This window comes from Tupaia chinensis, unplaced genomic scaffold, assembly GCF_000334495.1.
Source record: "Tupaia chinensis unplaced genomic scaffold, TupChi_1.0 Scaffold000153_1, whole genome shotgun sequence".
In the NCBI taxonomy this organism is placed as follows: Eukaryota; Metazoa; Chordata; class Mammalia; order Scandentia; family Tupaiidae; genus Tupaia; species Tupaia belangeri.
Window position 1 is genome coordinate 712,013 of NW_006159624.1, and position 16,049 is coordinate 728,061.

Here is a 16,049-nt window from a genome sequence, read left to right on the forward strand (position 1 = left end):
TATATATATATTTCTCTAGACTTCATTCCTTCTTGCCCCTCAGGACCATAATAGTTGAGCAGGCCAAGAGATGTTCAGAACATATTTTGGGGTATCCTACTTACATTGGAAAATGAAGTACCAAATATGGTTTTAAGAACTGCTTTTCTCAAGATATTTTCTAAAGAACATATTTTCTATCAAGATATATTCTAAAGAATTACTTTAAAAATAAAGTACACACACATATACACAACACACTGTTCACCACAGGCTACAGTTGAACTTCTTTCCAACCTTTCCATTCATCTTTGAGTCTATGTTTGTTATCTCATCTGGATACAATTCAAGGTATTTTCTGAATATGAGATTTGGGCCAAAAGACTCTCCAGCCCCTCTCACAATTAAAGCCAAGAGCATCCCTTCATATCTGCCTCCACCAAGGACTTGAAGATCTGTGAGGATCTGGATCCTATGAACCATGTCTTACTATCCCTATTTTCTTGCATTCACTAGATATGAAGTAAATAATTGGTGACTGGATGAATGTGAAGTAGAACCGAAAACTGAATTAAATATTTTAGTCCAAACCAAGAAAGTCAAATTGGACTATAGTCACAATCCAAACCTCCATGGAAAATAAGGATTTATGAAAAACAATAAGCAAAACTTTTATAGACTAGTCAAAATGAAGCTCTGGGAAGCATCAAAGGAAATATTGCTTCTCAACAGATGCCATCCATACTGATGGTAGGAGGTTCCAGGACCAACCATCTTCTCTTTAGTATCAAATGTTTCCATATGGTGTTTAGGAAGATATACCCTTCATTTTGTGAGCAAAAAAAACTAGCATTTATTGAAAGCTATCTCATTTAATCTTCACATTTTATAGATGATGAAAGTCAAGAGTTTAACATGACCAAGGTCACCTAGTCAAAATTAAACATAAACTCATCTAATTCTCACGGCATGAGAATTCATTCAAGGAAAATACCTTTTTGTAATCCGTAATTCTCCACATTGACCATGGAAACATGCTACAGGGGCTGGTGTGTTTGAGCTGAGCTACAGTTCTAAAATAAATATCCCCTGCATTCTCCTGAGGACAAAAACTTCCACACAACACCAAAAGCCATAGTTTCTGCTGGGTTGTCTAGAAAATCATGATGTATTTTTTGCACAGAAAAACAGAAAAATATGTGATGACTTTCCCAACAACTTAATATCAGATTTTCTTTCTAATTTCTGAAATAGAATCACCCTCCTAGGAAAAGGGAGGGATCTAAGATTAGAACCTCTCTTCAGAGCACACATTTGTACACATGAAATCCATTGTGCCATTCAGACTGCCTTAAGGAGAAGACACTGGAGTTAGATGCCCTCTCTCCCTCCTTTTCTTCCTCCTGAGACAGTCTTTCCCTTTTGCCACATGGAGTCTCTAGAGCCATAGGGCTCTTTCTCAAAAATCTTAACTTGAATTTTCATATTTGTTTTCCATGGTTTCCCTCAGTACAGCTGATTGAGTCAGGATGCATTTTCAAAAGTCTTTCCTAGATACTAAAGAGAAACTACAAAGTAAACAACTAGAAAACTCACAACAAAAATGCTTACGTTTCCAAAGCATGATTTTATGGTCCTTTGGAGTTATTTTGACCCCAGAGAAACCAGCTTTTGGCTACGTGCTCTAAGCCTAATGTCAATGGTCACCTAAGTGATTGATCAAGCTTAGGGTTGTATCAACAAACTTCTATTACCAAATTAAACTAGGAATGAAGCAATTGTGTTAATTTACTCTGGATGTGGTGGAATACCTCCCTGTGTCTTCTACTTGGAGGAAAAATATGTATAATTTGACTTTAAAACACAAGAATTTAGCCTGTCTGAGACCACAGATGCCTGGATCCTCACCCCAAAAGATTCTGATTCAGCAGGTGTAGGGTGAAAAGAATTGAGTTTAAGAAAACATTCCCAGAGAATTCTGATGTCCCCTTGGGTCAGAACTAGTGACAGCTGTATTATAGTCTCCACATATTTATACCCAGTATGCACACGGAGAGTTAAAGAAATATGCCCATCCAGTTATCTTAGCCTATTGGTCCCAAATTGCTCTACCTTTATAATTTATTCTTAACTGGACTTTTATAAAGATACAAATGACCAAAGCATTGGCCCAAAAAGTTATAAGCAAGCAATCATATTATAAAAATAAAGGTATATGGGACCCGCAGATGGCATAATGGTTACATCGCTGGACTCCCACATAGCCGACCATGGTTTGAGTCCCAGACTTCCAGCTTAAAACTCATGCCAGGTGCATGTGCATGCATGCCCCAAATCCCAAGAATAGAACGGAACAGAAGGAATTGCAGCATGGCCATCTCCCCTCTACCCTGAGGGTATGATTTCTCACTGTGTCTCTGTCTCTGTCTCTCTGGCAAGCATGCATACCCTATAGCAAGTATCTCTCTTAAAAAAGAAAAGTAAAGGCATAAAAGGGAAAGTTATATTTTGCAAGAGGTACATCAAACCTCAGTTTTAAGAAACTTGGCAGACAAAAGTATGTTGAAAAATTATAAAATATTCATTTTCTAAAATGTAAATCCCCAGTGTCCCCAAAACAAGCAGGAATCAGGAAATTCATACTAATCAGTTAGATGAAAGTCACATTTTCTTGAAGTATTTGCCAATTCCATAGTCTCAGAGCTTTGGGTTTATTTGTTTGTTTGTTTTGAGAGGGATTTTTTGTTTTGTTTTGTGTTTTTTATTTTTTTTTTTATTGCTATAGGGCACGTGCACTCACCATAAAGAGATACAGAAAGTGAGAAATCACCACCCAGGGGGGATGGCCACGCTGCAATCCCTTTTCCTCCATTCTCCTCTAGGGATTCTGGGTACACACGCACACGTGCCCGGCGTGAGTTTAAGTCACCGGACTAGGACTCGAATTGTGGTTGACTACATGGAAGTCCAGCAATATAGCCATTATGCCATCTGCTGGTCCCCAGATCTTTGGGTTTTAAATTTAAACAAAAGATCAGGCCTGAGGCCTATAAGAGGTGGGGTTATGTAAACAAAAACTGACAGAGGAAAAAGATAAGTCTACAATCGTTTAGGGATATTTTAACACATTATTCTTAGTAATTAAGAAACAAGCAAAATGTATCAGTAAGGTTATGAATGATCAATAAAATTTACCTAATGTACACCATACATAATCTTCACAAAATACATGAAACATTATAAAAATAGATCACATATAAGCCCATGAAGCATATCTTAAGAAATTGTAATGGGTCTATATCATATAGACCCCATTCTCTAGGGGGGAAAAAATGAAAAGGATAACCAAAATTAACCCCCCCAAAAAAAAACTACATTTGAATATAATAAACTTGCTTCTACAAAACTCATGACTAAGAAAAAAATCATAAAGAAAATTTCTAAAAATTAGAACTGTTCAATATTAAAAGCACTATTAAAAGTGTTTTTAACAGTGGGTATGGCTGAAGTTATTTTGAGATTTTCAAGGCTCATATTTGCAAATAGTAACGACAGAAAAATATACTTCAGTTGAGAACATCAGGGAAAAATGAAATTTGAGGGGCCTTGGGAGGGCAGATTGGGTGGAAAGAACAGCATGAGCAAGCTCGAAGGGAAAAGCAATAAAGAACCGCTGCAGGACACGTGGGTGTGTGTATGAGTCAATCAAGCCAACGCTAAGACTTGCTCTGTTTGTGTTTGCTCTACAGAATCACTCCGCCTCCATGACTGAAGTTACCTGAAACGGCAATGTCACAATCTGTTTTTTTTTTCTTTTTAATGACCTTCCGATTTGACCCTTCAAAACACAGTTACTCAATGTTAAACTGTGAAAATAAGTATTACGTTTATCTAGTTAGAGGCTAATGTTTTGTACATTTTTTTGTATGAGGAAGTGATGTAGCTTGCCCTGATTTTCTTTGGTCAGCTTTAATATATTTATGCCAGGATTTTAAAACCAACAAAATTTTCTTCTTGTTCAAGTGTGCATTGAAGAACCACATTTACTCAATGGTTGTTGTTGTTTTGTGATATTTCTACACAAACTTTCTTTTCTCAGTTTTATAGACACAGAAATAAAATGAACAAGTCATTTTAACCTTTTATTAACCTTAACCACAGTTGCTGCCTCCTCCAGAATTTTTGGATTTAAAAAAAAAAAAAAAAGGAAAGTTAAACTTTTGAGTTGCAGGAAGGACAGTGTTGGTTAATGGTAAATCTCAAAGTCAACTGTGAAAAAAAAAAAAAGTTACCTTCAAAAAGAACTTTATGGTCTGAACCCTTAACAGGTTGTTGCACTCAAAAGATAATGTATTAGTGAAGTCAACTAGTTTCATAAAACAAATAGAGACTTGAGAGGTATTAGGTTATATGATTCTTTTTAGATAATGACCTTGACCACCTAAGAACCTGAAGATCTTTCTGGAATTATGTCCTTGGACGGGCAGGTGACACTGCAGCCTTCTTCCCCACCAAAAAAAACAACTAGCACCAGCCTCCCTATCAACTCAAAAGTTTTGTATATCCTATTGTATGAACTTTATATGAAAATGGATATTTTACAGTTTGCACAGTATTATTTTACAGAAAGGGTATCAGAGCATCTACAACACAGAGCCCCAAAGCAACAGCTTCACTTTGTGGCTTTTAATTGTTCTAGAATTTTAACTGCATCACATTTTTCTAGCATGGTATTAACTGATGTATAACTCCTTTGAGAGAAGGAGCTCCTTTGTCTGTACCTGTCAGAATGTTTTCTTGACACTTCCATATTGGCTCTTCTTAGCTTTTTTTGTACATATTTTTTTTCTAAAGAGAAAAAAAAAAAGTTATCATAAAAAGTTTTCTGGCTCCTGTCTTAAGTTTCATCCACCGGGCAAAGGGTTTTAAAAGGTCATGATAAAGTGACCTCAACAAGTGTTTCAGTGGTTATGTAATTTACATGCTTTTCAATTCTGCTGAGGTAAAACCTACTAGGGACCTGAAGGTCATTTCATGGTGAAGCAAGAGATGGAGCTTAGGCAAAATAAAAGAATTATTTAAAATATTAAGATACTCAAAAGCACATTCTAGATACCTGGCATGCTATCGCTTGTGTTTAGCCTGCCTCTAGATATCTCCTGAGTTGTCAATAAAGGTGGTTGTTTTAAGGAATAAAAGTGACTTGTTAGAACTTTCCCTAATCCATTTCATTTGGGTCCAGACTTGCCTAAACACACATATATACTCTCTAACATATCTCCTGATGGCTGACTCAAGTTGGGAAGGTAGGCAAGGAATGAAAGGGCTCTTTTTTTTTTTTTGGTTTTCATTAGTTTGCTATAGGGCACATGTGCTTGCCAGTGAGAGACAGAGATTTGAAAGTGAGAAATCATCCCTCATGAGGGATGATCACTCTAATTCCTTCTCCTCCATTTTCTTTCCAGGATCTCAGGCACACATACATGCACACACATCTGGCATGCTTTTGAAGCCACAGGGTTCCAGACCTTGAACCACACCATCGGCCATTTGGGATCCAGCTGCCTTAACCACCGCACACATCAGCTGGGCCAGAAATGTGAATTTCTTAGGATCTCTTCATCCCAAATGCTAACTCAAACTTTTATGATTATACTTTCATAAACATAATCTGGTTGTTCTCAAAACAATGGGTCCAGAGAAGTTGTGACAATATCCTTAAGCAGGAAACCAGCAGTTAGTGTAATGGCTATGTCACTGGACTCCCACGTAGTCGACCACGGTTCGCATCCCGGACCCAGTGGCTTAAAACTCACACCGGGCGCTTGTGCGTGCATGCCCAAGATCCCAAGAGGAGAATGGAGGAGAAGGGATTGCAGTGTGGCCATCTCCTCTGGGGGGGTGATTTCTCGCTTTCTGTCTCTATGTCTCTGTCTGTCTGGCGAGCGCATGCGCCCTATAGCAAAAACCTCTCCAAAAAAAAAAAGAAAAAATATCCTTAAGCAGTACGATACATGTCAGAATCAACGTTAGGATTCAGGCCTGCCTGACTCCAAGTTTCACTTCTTCCACCACATTGAGTTGCCTTTGTGCCAAACCCACATATTCTCTTAGGTTGTTCAGTGTCGTTTCAAGGGCATGTCACAATATGGCTTACAAAAGCAGAGAGAAAAAGCAGGCCTGTGGAGAGGGAGGGAGAGAGAGAGGAAGAAAGGGCTCATGAGAGAGGAAGCAGACTTTTTCCCTTCCCGTCTGTCCCTCCTACGGCCCCAGCCAATCGGATGGTGCTCACCAATGTTGATGTTGGATCTTTTCCAGCCCACAGATTTGCACGTCAATCTTGTCTAGCAAGATATCTGCCCCCATAGGAGGCAAGTCTTCATCTTAACTGTCTTACCACCTCCCAATGCCCTTAGAGACTAAATTCCAACATATGAACCACGGGGGAACAAATCATGCAAACTATAGCAAGTATGCTATAACTGTTGATACTTACATGGTTCAGGACAAGGTGCTGGGAAAAACAAAATCATGAGAAAGAGTAATGTGCAAGTGCTGAACTATCCGATCTTATATAAGCTACCTGTAAGTAATGTCACCTAATTTTCAGAATGATTCGTTTTCTATTTTCTAAACATATTTTAGAATTTTTTTTTCTAAGAAAAGCAATGAGGGCTTGGTTCTCTTTCACTGTTCATAAGACAGTGAAAAATCCTGTTCAGCTAAATTGCTCTTATATTATCCATTTCTTACCCCAATGAGAGGTGATTTAAATATTTGGCCACCAGGTGCCATGGTCAAGGCACTGGACTCCCGCATGACCAACTGCAGTTTGAGTCTCAGACCTGGTGGCTTGAAAATCATGCCAAGAGGAACCAGTGGATGGTGCAATAGTTATGTCACTGGACTCCCATGTAGTCGACTGCATTTCAAGTCCTAGATCTGAAAACTTAAAACTCACTCTAGGAATATGCGCATGCATGCCCAAAATCCCAAGAAGAGAATGGAGGAGAAGGGGCTGTGGTATACTCAACCACCTTAGGTGATTTCTCTTTTTCTGCCTCTCCAGTGAGCACATGTACCCTAAAGCAAAAATCTCTCAAAAAAAAGAAAAGAAAAAAAAGAAAATCATGGCTGCCAAGTGCATGTGCATGCGTGCCCAGAATCCTGAGAGGTGAATGGAGGAGAAATGATTACAGTGTGGCCATTCCCCTGGCGGGTGATTTCTTATTCTCCCTCTCTCTGTTCTTCTCGGACTAGTGCACATGTCCTACGGTAACCCCCGCCAAAAAAATTGGCAACCATATTACATTTCTAAGAATGTTACAACGGTCAACTTGACAAAGTAGATAGTTTTCTTTCTGGTTTTTACTCAGGAAAAACCTAGCCCAGTGTTCCAAATCTCTGACCGCTGACTTCAGACTCTTGGATTTGGAGGGGTTGGTGTGGAACTGAACCAGGCTCACAATACACACTGTGCTAGGAACTAAGGAATCTCTCTAGGCTTACACTCCTAGGATATCTGAGGCTGTTCTGATTCCTTTTCACTAGCTGATGGCAACCTTGATATTGGCTTTGATTTCTCACCATGGCGCTTTATAGGCTTCATGTACTGATTTTTTTTTTTTTTTTTGGAGGGTTTTTCCATAGGGCGCATGCACCCAACATTTTGCTATAGGGCGCATGCACTCACCAGAAAGACAGACAGAGAAAGCGAGAAATCACCCAGGGGGGATGGCCATGCCACAATCCCTTCTCCTCCATTCTCCTCCCGGGATCTTGGGCATGTATGCGCATGCACCCAAGCATGAGTTTAAGCCACCAGGTCCAGGACTCGAACTGTGGTCGACTATGTGGGAGTCCAGTGACATAGTCATTATGCCAACTGCTAGTCCCCACGCACTGATCTTATATGTCTGCCATTTGAGATTCACTTCTTTGGTTTAAGGGTCCATCCATTTGGGTTCTCTATCAAGGACAAAGCCCTCTGTCCAAATAGGGCAAATAGTCTCTATAACCTTAAAAAAGAAATTCTGCAGTGAACTTTTCCCTCTTGTTAAAGAAAGCCCAGAAGAACCTGACAACTGGGACTCACAGTTAGAAGGAAGTGTGGGGTCGTGGGGGCAGGTGGCATGAGCAGATGGCATAGAAGTTACATTGCTGGTCTCCTACATGGCCAACTGCCATTAGAGTCCTGGACCCAGTGACTTGAAAATCACACTGGATGCATGTGTGTGCATGCCCAAGATCCCAGGAGAGGGATGGAGGAAAAGGAATTGTGATATAGCAGGAGAAATAACTCTGGGGGGTGATTTTTCACTTTCCCTCTCACTGTCTGTCTGTCTCTCTCCAGTGAGCACATGTGCCCAAGGCAAAAACCTTATAAGGAAAATAAAAGTGTTGACGTAAGAAACGTGGTGATGCCATTAGCACCCAGGGATATCTACATCATCTTTCACTGATTCTATGTCCAGAAAAAGGCCTGACACAGAAAACAGTTAAAATTTTTCCAAAAGGCAAATGCCAGACTTCTTCCTAATTTGGCTGAAGGGAGACTATGACTTACTTGAAAATAATGAGAATTTTTTTAAGTTATATGTATTTCTTCTGAGAGAGAGAGAGACACAATACCCTTAATAGGGTCTTGACACCACAATCTACTCCCAGGACCCCATTTATTCATTAAGTATTTAGTGAGTATCTATTATGCATTAAGCATTTCGCTAAGAAAGGGAGCTAGGGTCAGGAGGTGGTGGGGTGATTAAAGGGTTTGGAGCCTATATGGCCAATTATGTGGTTTGAGTCCTAAACTTGCAGCTCAAAAAGCACTCCAAGCACACGTACGTGTGTGTGTGTGTGTGTGTGTGTGTGTGTGTCCACAATCCTGAGAGAGAATGGAGGAGAAGGGATTGTGGCATGGTCATCCCCCATGGGAGGTGCTTTCTCACTTTCTCTTTTCGGCAGGCATACATACGCTATAGCAAATATTAAATAAATAAAAGGAGCAATGCAATAAAAGAGACATGCATGATCTCACCCTCATGGAACTTGATGTCAAGTCCCAAGAAGAAAAGGTAAACAAATGCAAGACATTTAATATATAATTAGTGCTTTGAATGGGTACCTGATCTGCAGAGGAAAGATAGAACATTATTAGAAAATGCTTCTGTGAAGAAGTGGCATATATGTTGGTCTATTCAGAATGACTAGGAGACAATTACACAAAAAGCTGGAGAAAAGAGCATATGCAAAGGGCCTAGGGCAAGAAAAAGCTTCTTACATGCGAAGAGCTAGCAAGACCAATGTAGCTAGTAATACAGTGAGTGGGTAGAAAAGAGACATTTGATGATGCCGGAGAGCATGTCATAGATGCTGGAGGCTGGCTATGGACTTCGAAATTTATTCATGAACTGACAGGAAACCCTCTGAAAGCAGGACGATGGCACAGTCAGATTTATATTTTCAGATTCTCTTTGTGGGCTGCAGTTGAAGAATGGAAAATGAAGGTAATAACAAGTGAAGAGGCTATTGTGGGGTCAGTCCCACATGGCCTGATCACCATGGACCACTGTGAAACTGCCCCTACAAGCTTGAAAAACACACCAGGGACAGCTGTGTGGGTACCTGACAGGATGGAGAAATGGAGGAAAAGGGATTTCTCTCTGTTTCTGTTTTTCCCCCTCTCCTAATGTGTTCAACAAAACTATGACTTGAATTGGGGTAGTGGCAGTAATGAAAAAGAGGGTAGGAAGGATATTTAAAAAAAAAAGTGGGGGGGGGCTCCACAAAGTCTGAAACTAGCTTGGATGTGGTGGGTGATGGTTTTCAGTAACATGTCCTTCCTAGAGGACATTATTCCAAAACTAACTACCCTGACCCCCAGAGCCTGGTGACACATGAAAAACTGAAAAGAAAAAAAAAAAAGAAATCAAATGTGGATCTACTCTCCAGCCCAATGGCCCCACACAATTCTGCTTCTCATGGTAACTATACACTTACAGCATTAGAAACGACTGTCAAAAAAAATCCACTTTTACACCACTCAAGGCTAGTGCCTGTCCTTAGCCTGGCTTGTTCGTTTGGTATCCTGGGTGTCAGCATCTATAAAAATTACGTTCTCAGGCCTTCTCGTGAAGCCAGGGAAAGCTGTATGAAGTGTGAACAGTTGGATGAACGTAAAGTTCTCTTCCTCAAAGACTTTCTCTTTAAAGGAAAAATAGATTTACTTTTCCCTATGAACTTGAACAGAATTTCTATTCATCAGTTTATTTAAACTGTTTTGGAACAGAGAACAGCTAGGTCTTCCTTTGGGAGGTTTTTGAGATATTTAATGTTGATACAGGAAATTATCTGCTCTTGAATTGTCCAGTAAATCAATTATTTTTATTTAAATATTTTTTCCTATTTTTAGAATCGGGTAAATCCAAACCCAAGAGAGTCACACATTCTTCTTGCGCATAATTCTGTGCAAATATTTATGTCCCTTTTCATTCTCCCCCCCCTTTTTTATTTTTATTTATTTTTATTTTATTTCAAGTTCTTTTATACATTCAGTCATGTTATTTAGCTTGCAAAAGTGAATATTAGGACATGTGTACATTTCTCCCCAGTCCAGTTCATAATACTATAAAGTTATCTTCAACAGATAATACCCCATTTCTTTGTCCCATTAATGCTAAGCCTCTCTATTTTTCTCCTTAATGTCCTTCCTCAGACTCTACTCCTTCACCCACCCTCTTCCCACGCTATATCTGCTATTAACAACCATTTACTATGTTTCTATATCCTTTAGTCATTCAGTTTCGGTCATAGAGTACAGACACTCCCCCTTTAGATCAAGTTAATGTGTTTGTGTTGACTATTTACACAGTCTCTTATTTGGGGTTTTCGGCTGTTCTGTTCTTCTGTAGCCACGGGTTTCAAGCATAAAGGCAGGCAGGCAAAACTTTGCCCTAGTTACCTATTGTTTGGTGAGGCTGTTTCTAGTTCAGGTTCTTGAGCTCAACGAGGTCCACATTTAGGACTAATTAACTAGTCACTGGTTGCAAATTAATTTGCTTTGGGGGAGGAGGTATTTGAGATAAACATGATAACCTTAAAAGTAGATGTTTGTACAATTGGATAAATTAAGCAAAACTAAATTGTGGAGTTGGGAGCCAAGATCCACGTAAAGCTTTGTGAAGAAGAATGTAATGATGGTTCATTTTGCTAAAATCAGATCCCAGCAAAGGCCCTGGTGGTGGGGTTTTGAATGAGAAATGAGATAAGTGGGTTCTGAATCTCTTTAAGAAGCTCCTTGTTTTTGTTTTGTTTTTCAATACAATCACATTTTCCTTCACAATACATGGGCCTGTTCGTAAAAGCTGAAGATAATAAGCACACATAAGAAGGGGGTGACTTGGAGTCGGCAGGTGTGAGGGGTTAAGGGCACTGGACTCCCAAATGGCGGACCACGGTTTGAGTCCCAGACCTGGTGGCTTGCTTTCTCTCTTTCTCTCGCTCACTCGCTTTCTCTCTGTCTCTCCCCCTCCATCCCTCCCTCTCTGATCAAATTAAAATAAATAAGTAAATAAAAGTTAAATAAAGTATATCTTTAAAAAAGTCTTATAAAACAATAGAAAGCTTTATGGAAACAGATCTAATTAGAGATCATGTAAATTAAGGGTAATGATCAGTAAAATAAAACCCAAGAGATGAATTAATAGCAGACTGAACAGAGTAAAACAAATTAGGGGGATGAAGAATTTAAACTATGGAGCTCTCAAACAATGTGTAGGGGACAGGAGTACAAAGAGCGAGTATGAGAAAATTTATATTCATGAAGGGTATACCCAAAAGCTCTCATATCCACTTCATAGGAGTTCCAGAGGAAGAAATAGAGAAAATGAAAATGAAGTGGTCAGAAAATTAACAAAAGCAAACACCCTAAAGCTGAAGGTGTTATAGTTTACTCAGTGAGAAATAAGAGGACATCCAGACAGCCCAATTTATTGCAGTTTATTGATTAAGCTGGCAGTATACAGGGGGGACTCACGTCTCTCAAAACCCCACAGCTCCGAGTGAAAGGAGAAAGGAGCTTATATGGGCTAAAGCTGCATAGTTGTTTTACAAGGACAAAGGAACAAAGTAAAGAGGCTTCAGGAGAGATAGGGGGTAGGGTTTTCTATCTTCAAAGCAAAAAAAAAAAGCCAGTTACAGAAGCAAAGCAAGCAGGTTAATTAGTCTTGAGGGTAAGTTCTGATTACAGTGAAATTTTAATGGTTTCCCTGGTTCCGGTCAAGGTTCTTGAGGCACCTGGGAGGGGGACTTCTTTGGATCTTACCTGTACTCGTGGGGACTAGAAGGAGGCACAGTTTCTAAGATGGAAGCACCCTTTCAAAATGGAGTCACACTTGTTTCATTCCCCACTTCTCTTGGAGGTACTCCTCCAAAATGGGGTCATGCCTGCTCCAAAGGTACATCGTCTTCATCCCTTTGCACTGCTGTAACAGACTACCTGACACTGGGCAATTTATAAAGAATTAAAAAATCATTTCTCACAGTTCTGGAGGCTGAGTCCACGTTCAAAGATGCCAGCAGATTCAGTGTTCACGAGGGCAGATCCCTCTGCTTCTAAGACAGTGCTTTGTTATGCTGCACTCCCAGAGGGGAGGAATGTTATGTCCTCACAGGTCAGGGAGAATGGAAGGGCCAGGAAACCCAGAAGCCTCTTTTTATAAAATCCTTCATCACATTCACCAGGGGAGAGCCCTGTGCCTAATCACCTCATAAAGGCCCCAGCAGTTGATACTATATAACATCAGCCATTAACTTTCAACACCTGAATTTTAGAGACGACACATTCAAACCATAGCATGGTTATAAGATTTTAGTTTTAAATGGCCCATATTGTACTAAACAAAATATATTAAGAACAATAATAAACCTAGCCCAGGCTGGCAGGTGGAGTGCTAGTTAAGGCACTGGATTCCCACATGGCCGACCATAGTTCGAATCCCGGACATGGCGGCTTGCTTTCTCACTTTCCTTCTCTCTGTCTGCCTCTCTCTGATGAATGCAAGTGCACTATAGCAAACAAAATAATAATAATCATTAATAATATTAAGTAAGTAATAATTAAAAAAAATAAATCTAGCCATAGGCATATCTGCATGAAATTTCAGAACCCTAGGAACAAAAAATAAAACTGTAGAACACTTCCAGAGAGAGAAAGAAAAAGATTTCTACAAAGTATTGAGAATCATTCTTATTGACAAAAAAGGGTACCAAAACACAAAGACCAAAGTGCTGGATTATTAATGTTAATAATCCTTATTAACATTAAATTCTATATTCTAAAATTATAAGTGAAGAGTGGAAGTATTGCAGGATGGCTTCAGCGATGTCCAGATTCTTAGTGTTTTGTACAAAGAATTGAATGAAACTCACCAGTAGCGAAAGCTTAAATTAGTTTAATTAAAAGTAAAAGTACACTCCCAAGAGGCAGGAGCTGGTCTGAGCCAAGATAGAGCAGGTCGAGGGCCCCAGCAGTTACATTCTATGAGGTTTATAATTTTTTTTTTTGAGAGTTTTTTGTTGTTGTTGTTGCTATAGGGAACATTCGCTTGCCAGACAGACAGAGAAAGACAGAGAGATAGAAAGCGAGAAATCAACCCCCAGGAGGGATGGCCACGCCACAATCCCTTCTCCTCCATTCTCCTCTCGGGATCTTGGGCACACATGCATATGCGCCCGGCGTGAGTTTAAGCCACGGGGTCCGGGACACGAACTGCGGTCGACTATGTGGGAGTCCAGCGACATGGCCATTACGCTAACTGCTGGTCCCTATAATTTGTTTTTTTTAATCTATCATTTGGTTTTTAGTTATCTTAAATCTTATGGCATAATTTACAAATCTATGCTGATGGTATGATGGTTTATCTCCTCTACTTTAATCCTTCTAATAAATTGGCAAATCACCATTACCTATCACACATATACAGTAGTTCTTTAGTTTCTATTTGGTTTTGAACAATTGTCTAACAATCCTGAAATATAACTTAGTCTGATTTATATAATAGACTTCAACAGTAAAATCTAATTTGCTACTAAATCTTGTTACACTGACTTTAAAAAGCATCTGACTACAAATCATTTATAAAATGTGTAAAATGTTACATAGTCTTTGTTTGGTAGTATACACAAACCACACTAAAATGTCTTTTTTTATATAAAGTTTTTTTTCCCCAAAATTATTTATTTTTATTTTTTAATTTGACCAGAAGGAGACAGATAAAGCAAGCTGACAAGTCCAGGCCTCAAACCACAGTCAGCCATGTGGGAGTCCAGCACCTTAACCACCATGCCACCTGCTGGCCCCCCTAAAATGTCTTTTAATAAGTAAAAGGCAGTGCTTTGGATACAGGGAATTCTAATTAAATAGGCATAGTTATGACCAAATGCCTAAAGTAGACATCACTACCTTATCTTCAGGCCTTGCCTTTAATGATTTAATGAACACAAATTAAAACACAGGTGAGGGACCAGCCGTTAGCGTAATGGCTATGTCGCTAGACTCCCATGTAGTTGACCATGGTTGGAGTCCCGAACCTGCGGCGTGGCCATCCCCCCGGGGGGTGATTTCTCGCTTTCTATCTCTCTGTCGAAAAAACCTCTTTAAAAAATTAAAATAAATGAATTAATAAATAAAATTAAATAGTGAAATCTTTTTTTAAAAAATTACTTGAATTTTTACTTTGTAAAAATGCAAAATAGAAGATCAAGCCAAGGATTTTCTTAAAAAATAAAAATAGTGGGTTGAGTAGCTTCTGCTCTGGCCCATGAGCTGGGCACTGCTGGGTACTGCTGGGCTCACTGTGCTGGGTTGCACTGGGATCGGTGCTGGTGTGCTCAGCTCAGGAGACCTGACAACTGCAGTGTTTCTGGTAATGCTCTATGAATACTCTCCACTTTTCTACATCAAGGTAGTCTTTACCTGCTTCATCATGACCACCAGCCTAGTACTAGGCTGTTGGTTGGGATGTTCTAGTAACTCTGAGAAATTCAGGAGAGACCAGTTTAGCACAAGAGATTTCAAAAAACAAATGAAGCAATTCAAAAATTCTTTTGGCTTAGAAATCATTAATCCATCTTCAGCTTCAATTACAATGGCAATTTATCTTTATATTTTCAAACAGTATTAAAAAGGACGGAAAAAAAATAAATATATCACCAGTTACCAAGAGACACTGAAATTGAAGTCTTCGGTACAGTGCCCAGACCTCACTATCCATTGGTAGTGCTGTTGACCTTAGCTGATGAGGATGACCAAGACAATAATGCTATTACTTCCATGGTGTCAGTAAGCCGTATTCCTGATAAGACTCGTAAACTTTCCTGCAGAATATTGTGCCAATATTTACTCCCGGCTTAAGCTCAATTTCATGATCTTAAGCACTTTTCATGTCTCCAAATAATAATTCCACTTCTCCCAGCAATTCCTCTCCAGAAGAGAAAACCACAGACAAAAGTTTGCAGGAAAAATGCTGGACTCTGTGAAAGTGAGGGGGAGCCATCAGAGGAAAACAGCAGCGGCTGCACCGTTTGCCAGGATGGGGCAGTGAACTGGGCGCTCTCGCCGTGTGGACTCATGTGCCTGTGCACTGGCTGTGTGGGGTATTTTCAGCAGTGCCCAATGTGCAGGCAGCTTGTTCAGGAATCCTTTGCACTTTGTAGTCAAAAAGAACGAACTGAAACTCTTTGAAGATGTTGTCTCAATGGAAAAAGTACTTTCTACTGAAGATGCAGAATTTTGTGTTCTTAGAATTAATCATAATAGGGGGGACCAGTAGATGGCATAATGGTTACATTGCTGGACTCCCATGTAGTAAACTGCTGTTCAAGTCCCGGACCCTACAGCATAAAACTCGGGACCAGCAGTTGGCATAATGGCTATGTCACTGGACTGCCATGTAGTCGAAGGCGGTTTGCATCCCAGACCCGGTGGCTTAAAACACACTGGGCGCGTGTGCGTGCATGCCCAAGATCCCGAGAGAAGAACAGAGGAGAAGGGATTGTGGTGTGACCATCCA

The 16,049-nt window shown here is 39.8% G+C and overlaps 1 protein-coding gene and 1 pseudogene across 1 annotated transcript in view; both read left to right on the plus strand.

Annotated features, from left to right (window-relative positions):
• Nucleotides 1–10,978, plus strand: part of PLPPR1 (phospholipid phosphatase related 1) — a 349,623-nt gene extending 338,645 nt beyond the window's left edge. Inside the window, exon 7 of the mRNA XM_027770697.1 lies at nt 10,850–10,978. Coding sequence (XP_027626498.1) covers nt 10,850–10,978 — 129 coding nt within the window. The remainder of the gene's footprint in view (nt 1–10,849) is intronic.
• Nucleotides 10,979–14,787: 3,809 nt separating this feature from the next.
• On the plus strand, nt 14,788–15,815 carry LOC102483862 (cell growth regulator with RING finger domain protein 1 pseudogene; annotated as a pseudogene).
• Nucleotides 15,816–16,049: the final 234 nt, after the last annotated feature.